This window comes from Clupea harengus, chromosome 9 (genome assembly GCF_900700415.2).
Source record: "Clupea harengus chromosome 9, Ch_v2.0.2, whole genome shotgun sequence".
NCBI classification, from domain to species: domain Eukaryota; kingdom Metazoa; phylum Chordata; class Actinopteri; order Clupeiformes; family Clupeidae; genus Clupea; species Clupea harengus.
In genome coordinates this window covers 16,824,070-16,839,922 of record NC_045160.1, presented here as the reverse complement: position 1 = coordinate 16,839,922, position 15,853 = coordinate 16,824,070, and the positions used below count along the sequence as shown (strand labels likewise).

The window sequence follows — 15,853 nt, the reverse complement described above, 5'->3', positions numbered from 1 at the left end:
ATATAAGCCCTGCAGTAATCCATCTGAGTTACTTTGTGCAGTTAAGTGGCACAGTAACTTGCAGACTTCGGAACTGAAAAAGATCATATCCTAAAAAACATCCTAAGAAATGATTTAAGATAAAGATGTGAATGTGGCTGATTATGGTACCTGAGCAGTGTCCACAGGATATGGAGTGAATGATGTGTGTGAGAGGGACTGTGTTGGGCCCAGCAGGTTGCGCACCCCCTCAAAGTCATGCTTGTACTCCTTAATGGGCTCAATGCGCATCCGGTCTTTGGGAAGCAGTGCCTCGTAGCACGGGGAATAACCAGGGGGAGGCTGGAACTTGAAGTCCCCATGACGGCCACCCAAAAGGAAGCGAGCCCTGTGGTTGAGAAGATATCTGATCAGTGAAAACTATGGATGTTTCTCATGCAGCAATGCAGTATCACAATTTGATCCAACTCAGTCACTAACAATCTGTCAAAAGACCCGCTACCAGTCACTCTCTAAGACACATAAGTCCCATTTGTTTCTCTTGTTTGACATGCATTCCCAAAAGTTTACTTCACTCCCGCTGAGAAGCTGATGACTGGGAAGAAGAGGCCGTCTAAGTTGAAGTTCTCAAACATGCCCTGCACAGGATGGCCGTTGATGCGGAAGGAGATGCTCGGAACACTCAGGTCCAGACAGCAGCTCACCACATCATCAGCTGCCAGTGTGTGCTGCCCGGGTGATGCCACCTGGCGAGTAACATGCCCTGGACAAGAAGGAAATGGGTTGAGTTAGGCACTGCCAACCTAGCGCCAACATCAGCTAAAGTCGTAACTAGTGTACACTACTAACTACTCTCTTCAACACCACACTTACCAGACCACAGTTGCAGGCCATCAAAGCCATAAGAATAAAGATCATCTCCAACTCCATTGCCTCCCCAGCCTTCTCCACCACCAGGGTAAGGGCTGAAGCCCTCGGTCATTGCCCAGCCCACTCGGAGATGAGTGGCCTGAGCGGTCACAAAGGCCTCCACATAATCCACCATCATCTCAAAGTACCACTTCTTGTACTGGGTGGATCCCTCACATGTCCCCAGGAAAATATTGGGCCGCACACTGAGAAAATAAGAGTGCTTATGAAATACAAAGACCACTAAAATGAAGAAGGTAAGATTATATGGAGTAATATTATTTTTTTCACCTGGTTACATAATTAACTATATTGGTTTGCAGCAGAAGGTCACGACCAGGAAGCAGATTTTCTGTGATTAGGTTCTGGTTGGACCTCACAGCTACACCATTACACACACAGAGAGAGCGCAACACATCCAGAACCTGTAGGTAGATAGCAGGGGTGTGAGGTGTGTTGGGAACAGTGTATGTTTACAGTGAAGAGATATTTCTGATCCTCTGACCTTATGATTCCGACCATGTTTGTCCAGGAGGGAAATGATCGACTTGATGTGGTTCTCCTGAATTATGTTCAGAACCTCAGGACTCTCAATCAGAATGCAGTACAACACCTCCAAAATACCTGACAAATAAAAAAAAAGTGCAAATCCAGTTATGTGTGAGTTACAGGAGAGAATTGAGATTTCACATGTCATGATTTAGGAACTGAAACAGTTTAGGAACTATTTAGGAAAGAGTAGGATTACCAGAAGAGGCCTCAAGGCGATCCAGTTTGCTAACCAGCCAGTCCAGATTATCACAGAAGAGGGCACAGTTTGAACGGTTTCCTCTGATCAAAGAGGCTATTGAAGAAAGGAGAAGTTAATTTACATCACAGTTAAAAAGTTTGGAAAACGACAGATTTTCCAGGAGAACTCATATTTGTATCCATCAAAATGAATCGAAGATCTAGTCAAGATGTTGTCAAAGTTAGAAATTATGATTTCTGCTTGAAATAGCAATTTTGTGCGTGAAAATTTGCTTTCATCAAAGAATCCTTCATTAACTTTGCATCATTACAGCTTGACTGGTTTAACACAAAAAGGTCTTGCATACTTTAGAGCAATGCTCTGGGTCTCTGTCTTGTTGTAGGATAAATTTGGCTCCACAAATTCCACAAATTTGGCTTGACTGCCGATGACAAGACTGGTGTTTTATGGGTACTCTTTAATAAAGCTCACAGCTGAGGACCTGTAATAAATCTGATTCTCAAACTACAGGTTCTGATGTTCTTATCCACCATCCATCCACAGATGTGCACTGGGGCCTCTTGCTTGTCTTTATATCCTGGTTAGATCCAGTTGCACAAATTTAATTGCAAAAGGGTTTTCAAACATGGCAACTGCGGATTAACATAACATAATATGCCATTAAAACACAGGAGTGACGGTGCAGGAAATGTGCCTTTTATGCCTATGTAGATATACTATTCAAAATGAGCCATTTCCAGCTGTTTTTTTTAATGTCTGGGTGTTTCCAAACTTTTGAGCGGTAGTGTATATTAATCTAACACTGCAGAGCCAACGTGACTGCATTTTCAAATGTAAATGGAGGAAAGAACTATATCAGAAATGTACAGTAACATACCCAGGAGCTCATAGAGCAAGTTGACAATCTCCTTCCATGACTCAGCGGCCTCTTCACCAGCAAACTCAGAGAAGTGGGCAGCAGTGTTGTACACATTCAGACGGTCTATACATTCCAGAACAATGGTGATCATACCCTAAAAGCAGAAGCAAATAAAACAAGGTAGGTTACAAACAATTGCATGTACATTTGGGGTATGCTTTCAAATGGGTTGAATTATTAACTGGATCAAAACAGTGCAAGTCCCTGTGTTAGTCCCTGATTTGATCTTGTCTGGGGAATCCTCTATACTTATTTTAGGTTTCACATAAAACTGAGTTTTAATGAAACCATGAGTGGACTTAAGTGATAAATGAAAGACCTCTTCTTGGAAGAGATTCTGGCGGTTACGGAGTGATCGCAGTTTGGTCTGTTTCTCCTCATGTTCCAGCTCTTCCTCAGGGGGGCTGAAGTAGAAAATGAGATCCTGCAAGGAGAGGATGACACTATCCAGGGGCAGAGAGACGCTGCCTGGGGATTTGTTTTTCCCACTCAGTGAGTCCAAACCCCTGAGGGAAGTAAAGGGAAAAAGAAAGGCAACAAATAAACATACATGTCCCGTTAAAACACAGTTCACCAAAATGTTTTTTTTTTTCAATTCCTTCCTGTATTGGTGTTAGCAATAATTTCTTTGTTTTCTGTGAGAGGTTTTCCTTCTTCCCAAACATCCATAGAACATGTAAATCAAAGTAAACAACGGACATGTTGTGCATTCTAATGGCCCTGTGTCATACTTGATGAAGACTCTGAAGAGGCCTGTAGTGCTGTATATCATTCTAGAGGCTTGAGACTCTTCCGCCTGTGAGCGAGACAGAGAGACGGCATCATCCATATGTCCCTCCTGGTGCAGTATGGCCTGGGAGTGAGAAAAATATGTCAGTACAAACTCCTGACCTAGTCCGAGAAGGTTTTGACAAATAAAAAATAATTCAATACAGTTAGCATACAAGAGGCAATGGATAGATACATCAAATCTAAGATTACACACCTTTAGTCAACATTTGGGGGACAAAGGCAACACTGGACAAAATACTTAGGAGATGTGATGTTAAATGCAGCGCTTGAAGACAACAGCTAGTTAGTGGATTACAGTGACAGCATGAGCTAGGTGCCTTACCCTTCTCTGGGTTTTTCCCAGACGGGCAGCTTTGGCATCTAGGGCGGCGTATGTGAGCCACAGCCCTGTGGACACATGCTGCATAAAGCACAACGACTCGCCATATTTGATCTCAGGTATTCCCATGCCCTCAACTTCACGCTTCTTAGCTACATCCACCTTCTCCTGCTCGGGGGACATCAGGACAAGAGAGAAGAAGGAGTGAAGAAGAGATGAGGCAACATGAAAAAGTAGGATAGAAAAGACAAATAATGAAGCATATATTCAATATTGATCCTTAAATAAAGACACAAAGCAGCATTTTGAAAAAAGCTGTGATGTTCTGACCTTTGTCACCCGGAAACAGAAGGCAGACAGTTTTGTGTTTGATCGCTCTGGGTCCAACACCATCAGGCCTTTCTCCTCATCCAGGCACATGTAGTGCCCAGTGGTAATGTGACGCACACGGAAGGGTGAACCCCACTTTGTGTGACTGCCACTCCAGCTACAGACGAACAGGGGGAGAGGGGGGACGACGACGACACACTTCAGCATTTGATGGACAAAGAAGGTAGCATCTGAGGAAAAGAAATTCAGTTAATGATGCAAACGGGAGGAACTCACCTGATTCTCAGAGGCTCCAGTCTCCAGAGAGAACGGGCCTGACTGCAAACAGCACCTCCCTCGTACTGAGCAATCCTAGAGAGAGAAAAGGAAAAAGAGAGGGCAGTGATTTCAGTATTCAGCCCCTCAGGACTGAATGAGTGGTGATATTGTAATACAGGGACAGAAACAGTTAGTCAGAGGAATAAAAGAGTGGATTGAGGGTGAGCAGGATATGACATCAAGGCCTTGTCACTTACATGCTCTGGCCCTCTCTTTGGTCAGGTGGGGGTATGGCCAAACACTCATCCATGTGGCCATGGAACAATCGGAGGACCTGCCCTCCTGTGGCAAACCCTGAAGAGGGAAGGAAAATGTGTAGTATTAGAGAGAACACTGTCTGTCCTTTCTGCATAGTACCACTACAGGATTTACACATCATGGTGACAATCCACACATCTTAGGAGCTGTGAATACTTTATTGAATCCTGACTCCAGATCTGAATTGAATCTTACCCTCGCCAAGCTCACACCCCGAGCAGACAGGATTCATGTTCCAGAGCGTCTGCATGAAGGATGCGTCTACCATGAGGTCACCACTGGCAACGGACAGATGCTGAAGTAATAGGCACACACACACACACACACACACACACACACACACACACACACACACACACACACACACAGACACACACACACACACAATATATATCAAAAACCTTGTTCATCATTTAGTACATCATCCCCCTATATCACTATAGTACAGAGTTCTACTCAGTGCATCTGGGATTTGCAAGAGTCTGGGGCTCACCAGGTATCTCTCAGATGACACACTGACCAGGATGAGATCATCACCGACCCTGACCTTCTCACCCTCCGACCTCTGTTTGGAAGCAGGGTGGATGGTCCACCAACATGCCTCACCTAGGGAATACATGGCAGTGTGTTAAAGGCCAAAAAGATCAGGTTTGGTGGGTTCTATAGGCTTGAAAGAACAGTACCTGTGGAGTCTTCCTGTAGGCCCACATCAAAGGCCAGCTTATCTGTGAGTGAGCGCGATGTGGTCAAGCAACTGAGATACTGGAGTTTGCACAGAAGGGAAGGAAGACACATTGAAGTTGCTTAATGGTTTAGCTTGATCACAAATATTAACACTGGTAAATCTTTCTGCCTATTCTTTTCCTATTGAATGTAATTATAAATGATAAAAAAAGAACATTCAAGAGGGAGGAAATAATGCAGGTAATTGAGGGAAGTAAGGGAAGATAACTGAATGAGGAGTGGTTTCATCCTCTCACCATGCTAGAATGAAAGTGTCTCAGCAGGATGGCGTGACCATAAAGCAGTGTTCGATGGCCTCCTCCTTGGGATGACTGAAGAGACAAACATAGACAACAAGGTTTACTACTACTACCACCACTACTACTCAGGCTGCCCCTGTTTTGGGGCCAGAGGGCAGGGGTGATCACAATCCACCTCCAACAAACATCCACATTTTCCTCCGTGAAGATGGCATAAAAAAACAACATCAACAGAGACAACAACCAAATACAAATACATAACACCATGGGAAGGCAAAGAGATCCTGCAGTAGCAGGGACTCAGCATCTCTTTACCTCAGATAACATTCACGGGTAGTAATGGCAAAACAGGTTACATTATCACAAGACAAGCAACACCAGATTAAACGGACAGTGTATGGAAAACAATATCACAAGGTCACATCGAAACCAGGTTGGTTTGAGCACACAGTCTGCCACGTGTGAAACAGCAAACCTGGAACTCCCTTACCTTTTCTCAAAATCCAGTCAAGTTTTACAAACGAGAAAACACAGTTAATCAGGGCTGTTATTGGGGGATTATCATCATCATCATCATCATCATCACCAGCATCACTTCCATCCAACACTATCATCAAGTGTCAAGAGAAATGCTCAGAGGACAGGCCAAAGGTTCGTAGGGTGTTAAGCAAACCTAATTCAGGACAGTACATGGACAACTAGACCGGGTCAGTGTGTTAGCCCTTTATTCATCTGGCCACATTAGCGCTGGCTCTGTGTTTGCGTGTGTCCGTGTGTGTCTGTGTGTCTCTGTCTGTGTGTGTGTCTGTGTGTGTGTGTATCTGTGTGTATGTGTGTGTGTGTGTGTGTGTGTGTGTGTGTGTGTGTCTGTGTCTGTGTCTGTGTGTGTGTGTGTATCTGTGAGTATGTGTGTGTGAGAGAGAGAGGGTGAGAGAGAGAACAAGAGCATCCGATAGACTTGGCTAAGCAAGCACACCGAGTGTATGCCCAGTTCCACCCCACCCCATCTACTAGCGCTGAAATGTGGAGGGCCTCATGCCATGCTAATCTCACCCTGGCCTTCGGACGGAGAAGACCGTGGCTCAGGCAAGAGCCCCTCGTTACAAAGGTAGGTATAGAGCGCTAATGCAAATGGCTCAGACAAACATAATGTTCAATTTTCATTCCGTCAAACACTTGCTGTCTTTGCTGCCTGTGTCGATCTGGGCAAGTAGGCCCGTTACTGTCTGTCTGCTTATCTTGTATTGCTTTGTGTTTGAAATAAGCTATGGGGAGGGAATTTATTCTGAAAAAAGAAGCACTGAATGGACTGAAGGAATGACATTGGAAAGACTGAGGAAAGGTTATGGACATGCTGGAAGTGAGCCAGGAAAGTATGGGAAGGTGTCAGTGTCAAGATACAGAGGTGAGTTACCTAGATGGTAAGGGATGATTCATTGGGATGAGATGCACAGTGTTTCATTCGTGGAAATGATGGAATGAAAAGACAATGTAAGACAAAAGAGGGGTGATGTTAATAATATGGGAATATTGCTGCATTAAATGGAGTCATTGTTGATTGCACAGAATGTGAATGCTAAGGCAGATGAGGGTTTAAGTTGGGAGAGGTGAGAGGTGAAACATTGCTGATGAGGGAGGTTACTTTATTTCACTTAACAGACACGGACCGCCCTCCCTCTAATGAAACGCTCTTTGAGAATGTACCACTAGGAAGTCCTAGGATTCTTTCAGAAATAATGCATGTAACACTTGGCTAAATGCTGGTTTGACTGGTGTGACAGAGGGTGAGGAAACAGGGTTTTATGTGTGATGAATGAAACAGCACTATTTCACCAAGGAGGCATTCAGTAGGGGGAACTGCTGAGGGAAGAGAATGTGTGTGAGGGAAGGAGCTGAGTTTGGATACAAATGCTAACAGGGTATGACATGAGCAAAGACATACCCATTGGTCCAAATCGACTGCCTATGGGTGGCAGGGCAGGGGTGAGAGGTCAGAAAAGAGACAAAAGGCACAGGAGGTTAACTAACCATTCCGGAGCAACTGTAAAAAGAATCTGTAAGACCCTGTCAGACCCTGTCAGATGGTCCCCAGCTTGTTTTATGTCTGTAGGGTATAGAATTGTGACACTTAAGGGTGTCTGTGTTTTATGTCACTACAGCAAATAAAGGCTCCCACTGAGGGCAATAATTGCAATTTGTATAAGTTTCCAGCTGCTCTAGAATCCTGATTAGGTAGCACAGTGTCATGCATTTGCCTCAAATAAGGGGGATAAATGCAAGTGAAGGAGAATGTGCCGGCAGCCTCTTAAGATGAATACATTATCAGAATCAAAATGGATTTCAATCAATGAGGGAAAAAAGGGAAATTGAGTTTGTCACAAGAAGTATCTATAGTAGTTAAGATAGAAATAGAAAATACAGAACAGACAACAACTGCACATGCATCACAAGGACATCATCTCTTACTGTATATATGTTCTGCAGGACACCAGTGCATTTCTACATCTGATGGGATATTAGATTTTTTTGTCGTACTTCCACCACACCGACTGCACGGATAATGTACAAGAACCCCCCCACCCCCACCCCCACACCACACCCCTTACTCTTTCTGCCTTCCTTCCTCTGACTAAAGTCCTCTTTTCTTGGTTTTACTTCCAATCATCCAGATCTTCTGTAATCTGTAAGAAAAAAACTTTTCGAATGTCTCCACAGGTAATCCTATTCTTGCCTCTCACCTCAGACATATCCACCCTTTTGGCCAGCATCTCCTGGAGAGCTCGCACGGAGAGGGACTGCTCCAGGATGAGGGAACAGATGGCCAAGTCGGGCGGAACATTCTGGATAAGAAAGACAGTAAGAAACCAGCAAGGATCAACTACGTGGACAAGAATGGATTTCATCCTGATGATGGAATAGAGTGGATGAGATGGAAAGTGTGTCTAAATATCAGTATGTGTATGTGTATGTGTATGTGTGTGTGTGTGTGTGTGTGTGTGTGTGTGTGTGTGTGTGTGTGTGTGTGTGTGTGTGTGTGTGTGTGTGTGTGTGTGTGTGTGTGTGTGTGTGTGTGTGTGTGTGTGTGTGTATGTACAGTATGTGTATATGGATGTGTATATGTGCATGCTGCATGCTGCATGAAGGTGATGGGGTGTCAGTGCTCACCTGGGCATTGGATGTTGTCTCCAGGAAACAGAGTCTGTTCCCAAAACCCTCACAGGAGAGGCACAGCTTGATGTTTTCCTTCAGAACAGTTGCAGTGCATTGCAGCACTACCTGGTCACCCTGTAGCGAGAGCGATAGAGAGAGAGACAGAGAGCACGAGAGATAGAGAGAGAAAGAGATAGACAGAGAGAGAGAGAGCGACAGAGAGAGAGACAGAGAGAGAGAGAGACAGAGAGTACGAGAGAGAGAGTGAGACATTATGAGGGCATGGTCTGGGTCAAAGTGACAAAGGCAATAAGAGAGGTGATAACTCGTGTCAATACCTGATGATTGGACCAACACCAATAAATACTTGTGCACAGAGGGAAGCTACACAGGGTCAGCTACTGGCCCAATGTACACACTCACACTCACACTCACACACACACACACACACACGCGTGCCAGTCCATCAGCCAGCGGGTGCAAATACACCAATAAACACCCCCACCTCCTTAACCTTACATCTGACACAGAACATTCTCAGCTGTCCCCTCCAGTCAGTCATTATGTAAGCATATCCATCCATCCACTTCTCTCCCCCTCACTCTCTCTCTCTCATAAGTGAAGTATTTTGTTCCCCATCGCAGAGTATGTGTTGTTGATTTGATTTTGCTAAAATGAGTCTGGTTTGTCACATATCATTTAATACATCATTGTTACATTCCACTGTCTTCATATGTAGTTTCTTTTGCCATCCCATATAGTGCCTTTTCATCTTTATTTGGCCAATAATTTATCACCAACCACCCCAGAACTGTCACCTCTGTCCTGTCCCCTCACCCTCTCCAAATCTGGAATCTGGAGCAACCTGCTTTGTCCTCCACTCCAAGCAGGAGAGACAAGCAAAATGCTGCTCCCATCTGAGCCTCCACTTCTTTTTTATTTTGCGTTCAAAATCCATTTACCATTCAGCGTGTTTGCTCTGGAGTATGTTTGTGCAAAAACATCAGAAACTCACGGTCATGGCCTGTCGCTAAGTACCAGGATGAGAGCACAGATGAGGGTTACATAACGGCCATCAAGCCCCTGGTGAGAATGAATGCAGTATGATCGAGCCTAATTCTACTGCAGGTTCTGAGTATACGTATGTTAGAGAGGAAAGGGAATAATACATGTAGTCCTACAGTATGGACTGATAGAATACCATCAGGCTACAGAGAGTATACACCTGTTAGAAAGCTCCAGGGCAAGTACAATGTGTTACAGTGAGCTAAAGTGGGAGGCTGGCAAGGGTTGATTTTTAATTATAGAAATTACAGTAACAATTTAAAATCAATTTTCAACTTCCAGACCTGAGTAAAAGCCTCTGAGGTCAGACACACTTAGTGCCTCAGGGTTTTTTGAAGACAGAACAGTGTGTGTGTGTGTGTGTGCACATGTTGTGTGTTTTTAATGTATATTTTATGTTTGCAGCCTTGCCTCTTATGCATGCATGTGTGCAGCTTTGGCCCTGATATGGAGATGTAGCAGAGCTCTGGAGGTCTAAAAGCAGCCAGCCACTGGGTGACTCATAGCTTCTACTCAGCCAGCAGGATCAGATGACACTGCAGGCATGTTCAAAAAGATCAGACTGATTGAAAGAGGGCTGTCGCTCTCTATATCTCTCTCTTCCCCTTTCAGTTAGCACAGTGTCCCACTGATTACAATGTACATACATCAAGCACAAACACCTATCCAAGGTGAGTCACGAGTGACATAACAGAGACAAAGGGGCCACATGTATCCATGGTACGAATGCACTTTAATCGCACTGGGGATTTTATCTGCACATAAAACAGTATTTATGAAAAGATACAGCCAGAGAAAACATGCGTTCCTCTGCGCATGGTCTCTAGGTGACAGCAAGAGGAACAAACAGGCTGATGCAAGCAGGCCAAATGGTCCGTGCATGAATGTGGTCAGGAATTCTTGTGCCCATATTGTGAATTGTGTATGGTAGATATCATGGCAATTTGAAGAGAAAGCACCACCCAAGTGACTTCAAGGTATATTTAACGGTATGGAGGCCAATATTAAAATGTGCTTTGCAGCGAAGTCAGATTCTCACAATTTAAGCTGTGTAATTGACTACACATCGACATTTTCGATTCAATTCAATGTGATTCAATTTTATTTATATAACACTAAAATTGTCTCCAGGTGCTTTACAAAGCCCCGAGGCGGAACCCCCTGGAGCACAAAGGCGAAATGCTTCACCAAAAGAGGATGATCAGTTTGATAATTGAAAAAAATTCTTTTAAATCAGTACCCAAATATCTGAGACTCTTAGACAAACCAGGCAAATCACTAAATGGAGAAGTGCGTGACCTTGGTAAGTGCATGACCTTGAATACATTGCTAATATATTAATTTATCCTTCATTTTATTTAGCAAATTAGTCCTAATTTCACTTTGAACACAGATGTCACCCACATGGCATCTGATTCCCTTAATCAACCCATCGGATAATTTCAAAGTTCATCCACAGACACACCATCCGTGGGGAGGTTTACCTGAAAGATGTATGTGTATGCTAATCCAACTGATAAATGGCACAACAAGCCAGTAGGAACTATCTGTGTTGTCAAACACTGTGAAAGCTACCATTTTCTCTCAATGCCTTAATAACGCTGCAATTAGGACACTGCAATTAGGACACTAGTCCTTATTACTTATATTCACAGGGCATTTAGAATAAGTGACACAATCCATGCAGCTGTTAAATCCTGACACATTTCTACGGATCTACATTGTCTTTCTAGATTAATCTCTCAATCAGTCTACAGCCTCATAGTCACCCGCCGAGCCCATGTGAGAAGCTGACAGACAGAGCCCTTAATTTCATGGGCTCAACTCTGCTTGGTATAAATACACACAGCCGACGAGAGCTTGTGCGAGTCTGAGCTGTGTTATTGTGACAAAGCAAAGATGGTGTTAATGCGTCACTGGGACCTGTGCATGTGTCAGGACAAAGGTGATGGCATGGGAAAGGCCCATCTGAGTTTGTGCCAACTAGGCCTTTTGAACTGAATCATGGGGAAGCACACAAAACACAGCTACCACATAAGGCTATAGATATCTGCTATATCTGCTTTCAAAAGCCAGAGCACTGTGGTGGTATTTAGATCAAGTGCAAGCTAGGGGATACGAGGCTGCATATTTGTCGTCACAGTAGTTTAGTGTGCCAGAATGAGGACAATGTATTCAAATTATAGCAGGTTCGAAGTGAAAATATTATTCAAAAATAATATGATTTTTCAGAGGAATTACAAAACGGCGTTTATCATGTGTGTGCCAACATCAACTTTTGGCCTATAGAAAAAGATTTTCAAAGCAGGTCTGTGAATTAACCAGGCAGACCTGTTCGAAGGCTCTCCACAGTGATGTTGTGAACACATGGTTTAGGAGTGGAGATGTTCAATGAGGGGGATGCCCCCGGGTGGAATGTTCCAGAACAGTTACTGTAAACCATACACTAGAGCTCCAAAAAGAGCTCTTCCCTAATTCCCCTGAGACACATAGGAAATTCCTCCTTATATCCTGGCTGCTGACGTAGAACTGAATCTGCAAAATCCCTCCCTCAGTGGCACAGATAGCTATGCTGACACTGAGACATGGCTGAAATGAAGAGACGACGAGGAGAGAAAAGACCAGGCACGGAGGTTCAGATGAGAGGCAGTTCTGTCGATGCACAACCGTAGCAATGGAAGAATCACCTCATCCAGGGGGTTGCCCTTTCGAAAAACGCTTCAGAGTGAAGTCAGCAAACCTTTGTGCTGAGAAATGTCATCTGACCAGCAGGAGGACAGCAGCAAAGAGGAGGCTTCTCTGCAGTAGTCCATCCACAGTCTATTTCTGCTTCTACCCATGCCCTCATCTTAGCCTACACATTGAGCCAAAGTGCTTAGTGCCGTTTTGTTAACTATTTTAGTAAACTAGTAATCTTTGATTATTATTACGTTATTCCATATAGTTATGGGTGAAACGCATTTAGAACTCATAACACTGGTATCATTGGTAATCACTAATAAAGTCATCAGAAAACATCAGAAAATCATAATTTTAAAATCATACTGTTGCTGTATATGTGCATTCATACAGACACCCATAAAAGTTATACTGGCATGATATAACAGAGCAATAAAAATGTCCAGCATTATGAATCAATCTCATTGTAGCTTTTTAAAGTACAGCAATTTAAGATGCTTTCTTTAACCCTCTCTCCACTGTTTCAAGCAATCACAATGTTTACAAGGCAAAGCATGGTATTGAAATACCTCATAACTTATCTTATTACAGTGCTTAATTCACATACAGACTTTATTCACACTTCATTAAAACATAACTATGCAGAAAGTTCCAGTGTGATGTGGGCTCTGTTTACTTGAATTATATAAACTTAACTTTGACAAATTTGAAATACATATATTTATAACAGAAGATATGAGTGTAATATTCATAATAAAATGAATGGTGGCATCCTCATGACCTTAAAGTTAAACTTTGGGATTTCTGAATCTGGGAACCTATTTTTAGACCTTTTTGGGTCCAAAATTGTAATAGGGACACCTAACGATCTAAATCGGTCCAGTATCGAGTTAGAACACTAAAACCAGCACCTGAATCCTATGAGGCGTGCATCTGAGTCAAAGTAAACGGCTTGTTTTAGCCACTGACAGGCTCATAAATGTTATTATACGGGTCTAACAACTTAGACAGGATCCCTACAGAGACACATCTGTGTCTGTTTACCTCAGTATCAGTAGAAAATGACAGTCAATGGTTTACCCTTCTCTAGTTCCAGTCTCTATCGTAGCACCCCATTCAGTGCCTGTAGTCGATTATCGTGGTGGGGGGGGCTATTTTCTAACATTTACAAAAGGAGTAATCGACTACAGACACTGAATGGTTTGATGTCAGAGCCCGGAAGAAGAGACAGAGAAAACACTGGCGATACAAACAGTCATTTTCTACAGTTTCTTGACAGCTCTACAGTTTGTTTATAGTTCGACGTAGGTAAAACTCTGTAGGGACCGTTTCCATGTTGTCTTATAATAACATTTCTGAGCCTGTCAGTGATGAAAACAAGCAGTTTACTTTGACGCAGATGCTTGCCTCATACGATTCGGGTGCTGGTTTAGCCAAATAGAATTTCCATTGTATAGCCTTTTTGTGGTTGCTGGTTTTAGCATTCTAAACTGGACTTAAATTTTGGACCCAAAATATCTAAAATAGGGCCCAGGTTAAAAAATCCCAAAGTTTTCCTTTAACATTCTGAAATAGCTGACAGTTGCTTAAATGAAAGGATGGGTACCCTACTTCAGTTGTATTTTACTATAGGTTTTATTACAATTGTTACATATTTTACATGTTGAATTAAACATGTAATTTATATCATTACAGAATTCTAATTCTCTCTTTTTGTATACTAAAGTGGCTAACACAAATGAGATCAGCATTAGCGGAGGTAATGTTGCCCAACACTGCACATGCTAATGATGAGTTTGCACAGAGTGGGTGTTCTTTTGGCTGCTAAATTATATTTTAGTGATTGCACTGGTATGTCCTTCAGAAAAGAACATAGACAGTTCTAATCATTGTCTCAGTCTCTTCTCTCTCTTCCTCAGTTTCTTGCCTCCTGGGCAAACCCCCACTCCTCCTCTGCTATTTTGGGTGGCTGCACCTGTCACTCTCACATTCCCCTCCGCTGCTGACCAGCAAATACTGGGAAGTTTCTCCTGCAGTGAGCCAGAGGAGAGACTCCAGCGTGTCACAGATCACGGACCGATCCCTCCACTCAATCACTGGCCCACAAGACCATCAAAACACCAGCCTGACAAACTCTATACTGTACTACTCGTACTATACTACAGCTTCGTGACATTAAACGACCCCCCCCCCCCACCCCCCGGCACACACACACACACACACACACACACCCACAGTGTTTGTCCAGTCATACACCAGAATACCCTTTCCAAATGTTGCTTTAAGATATATTTCAGTGGTCTTATTTTTATTTAGACCATAATCCATGTCTATGACTTCATACCCAAGCCATGGGCTGCTTAAAAATGACAGAGGAAAACATGGAACATAACTTTTAATGATGTATTTACGTGACAGGACAAGGTGGTACAAAGCAAAGCATGGTTCCATTTCCCACCATACCATCCATTGGCATGTGCAATGGGTCACAAGGCCCAGAACTTAGTGAATTCTACTCTAAAGATAAGCAATTAAAGAAAGGGCACCGTAGTAAAACTGGAGAAACTGTAAATGGCCCTAATGTCATTGCCAGCAACGAACAAAGACACGAGCACAAAATCGCGTGTGAACTAAAGCCATCGTGGGGCGTGTCGGAGCACTGTGCTGCTGACCCACCGATGTTTGCGCTTGGGATCTTGCTCATGGTATTAAATTAGCATTGGTTCATGCTTGGCAGACTTGTTGCTCATTGCTGTACGTGTTGACAGTTGCCCATCAATGAAATCAGGGCCCCATGTGTTACAGTGGGGGACTTCCCATCCCATCAACATGCTATAAATAATAATACACTGAAAATATGTATCCAATACTACATCTTTAGATGGTGTTTTTTTTTAAACATGCTCCTTTTATCACTTGTAGGCCCTCTTTCATAGCTCTTCGACCAGTGGTACACGACCAGCCACTAATGATTTCTCCTCTCGAAGAACTACTGCTTCACGTGGGACTGGCACAGGCACAACACCGAATGCCTTGGTGGCCCTGCGCAACTAGCACCTGTTCTTTGTGAAAGCACAGGTGGTGACTGTATCCCCTCAACTTGAACTCAAACAGAACAGGTGCTCTGTCTGTCTGCCCCCCCCCTCTCTCTCTCTCTAGGGTGTGAGTGTGTTCATCTCAGGTCTTAACACATACCTAAAGCCCTGTAGATCTCTCAAACATGTGGGGGGACTAGACAAGGTGCATTAACGTTTCAAAACCAAGTCCTCTTTCCCAGATTCTGCTTATTCTTCATTAATACAAGAAAGCAGTGTTCACTCATACGTTACGAGTAAGGAACGGTGTGCTTTAGTTGGGGAGTTTATGTAGAGAGCAGGGGTAGTATTCAGGCAGGAGGCAAA

The 15,853-nt window shown here is 43.5% G+C and overlaps 1 protein-coding gene across 15 annotated transcripts in view; it reads right to left on the bottom strand.

The window, feature by feature from the left end:
• The window catches only part of ryr1b (ryanodine receptor 1b (skeletal)), a 71,931-nt gene that overhangs the window by 51,196 nt on the left and 4,882 nt on the right, over positions 1 to 15,853 (bottom strand). For 11 of the 15 annotated variants that reach the window (XM_031573673.1, XM_031573674.1, XM_031573686.2 and 8 more), the window contains 20 exons: positions 8,724 to 8,843; positions 8,297 to 8,398; positions 7,501 to 7,521; positions 5,556 to 5,630; positions 5,259 to 5,337; positions 5,069 to 5,181; positions 4,771 to 4,870; positions 4,515 to 4,611; positions 4,276 to 4,350; positions 4,000 to 4,156; positions 3,673 to 3,837; positions 3,290 to 3,411; positions 2,878 to 3,064; positions 2,517 to 2,652; positions 1,637 to 1,732; positions 1,394 to 1,512; positions 1,180 to 1,313; positions 853 to 1,094; positions 550 to 742; positions 151 to 367 (listed from right to left, as the gene is read on the bottom strand). In XM_031573673.1, coding sequence (XP_031429533.1) covers positions 151 to 367; positions 550 to 742; positions 853 to 1,094; positions 1,180 to 1,313; positions 1,394 to 1,512; positions 1,637 to 1,732; positions 2,517 to 2,652; positions 2,878 to 3,064; positions 3,290 to 3,411; positions 3,673 to 3,837; positions 4,000 to 4,156; positions 4,276 to 4,350; positions 4,515 to 4,611; positions 4,771 to 4,870; positions 5,069 to 5,181; positions 5,259 to 5,337; positions 5,556 to 5,630; positions 7,501 to 7,521; positions 8,297 to 8,398; positions 8,724 to 8,843 — 2,550 coding nt within the window. The remainder of the gene's footprint in view (positions 1 to 150; positions 368 to 549; positions 743 to 852; positions 1,095 to 1,179; positions 1,314 to 1,393; positions 1,513 to 1,636; positions 1,733 to 2,516; positions 2,653 to 2,877; positions 3,065 to 3,289; positions 3,412 to 3,672; positions 3,838 to 3,999; positions 4,157 to 4,275; positions 4,351 to 4,514; positions 4,612 to 4,770; positions 4,871 to 5,068; positions 5,182 to 5,258; positions 5,338 to 5,555; positions 5,631 to 7,500; positions 7,522 to 8,296; positions 8,399 to 8,723; positions 8,844 to 15,853) is intronic. The other 4 variants (XM_031573678.2, XM_031573685.2, XM_031573687.2 and 1 more) reach the window with 1 other exon arrangement.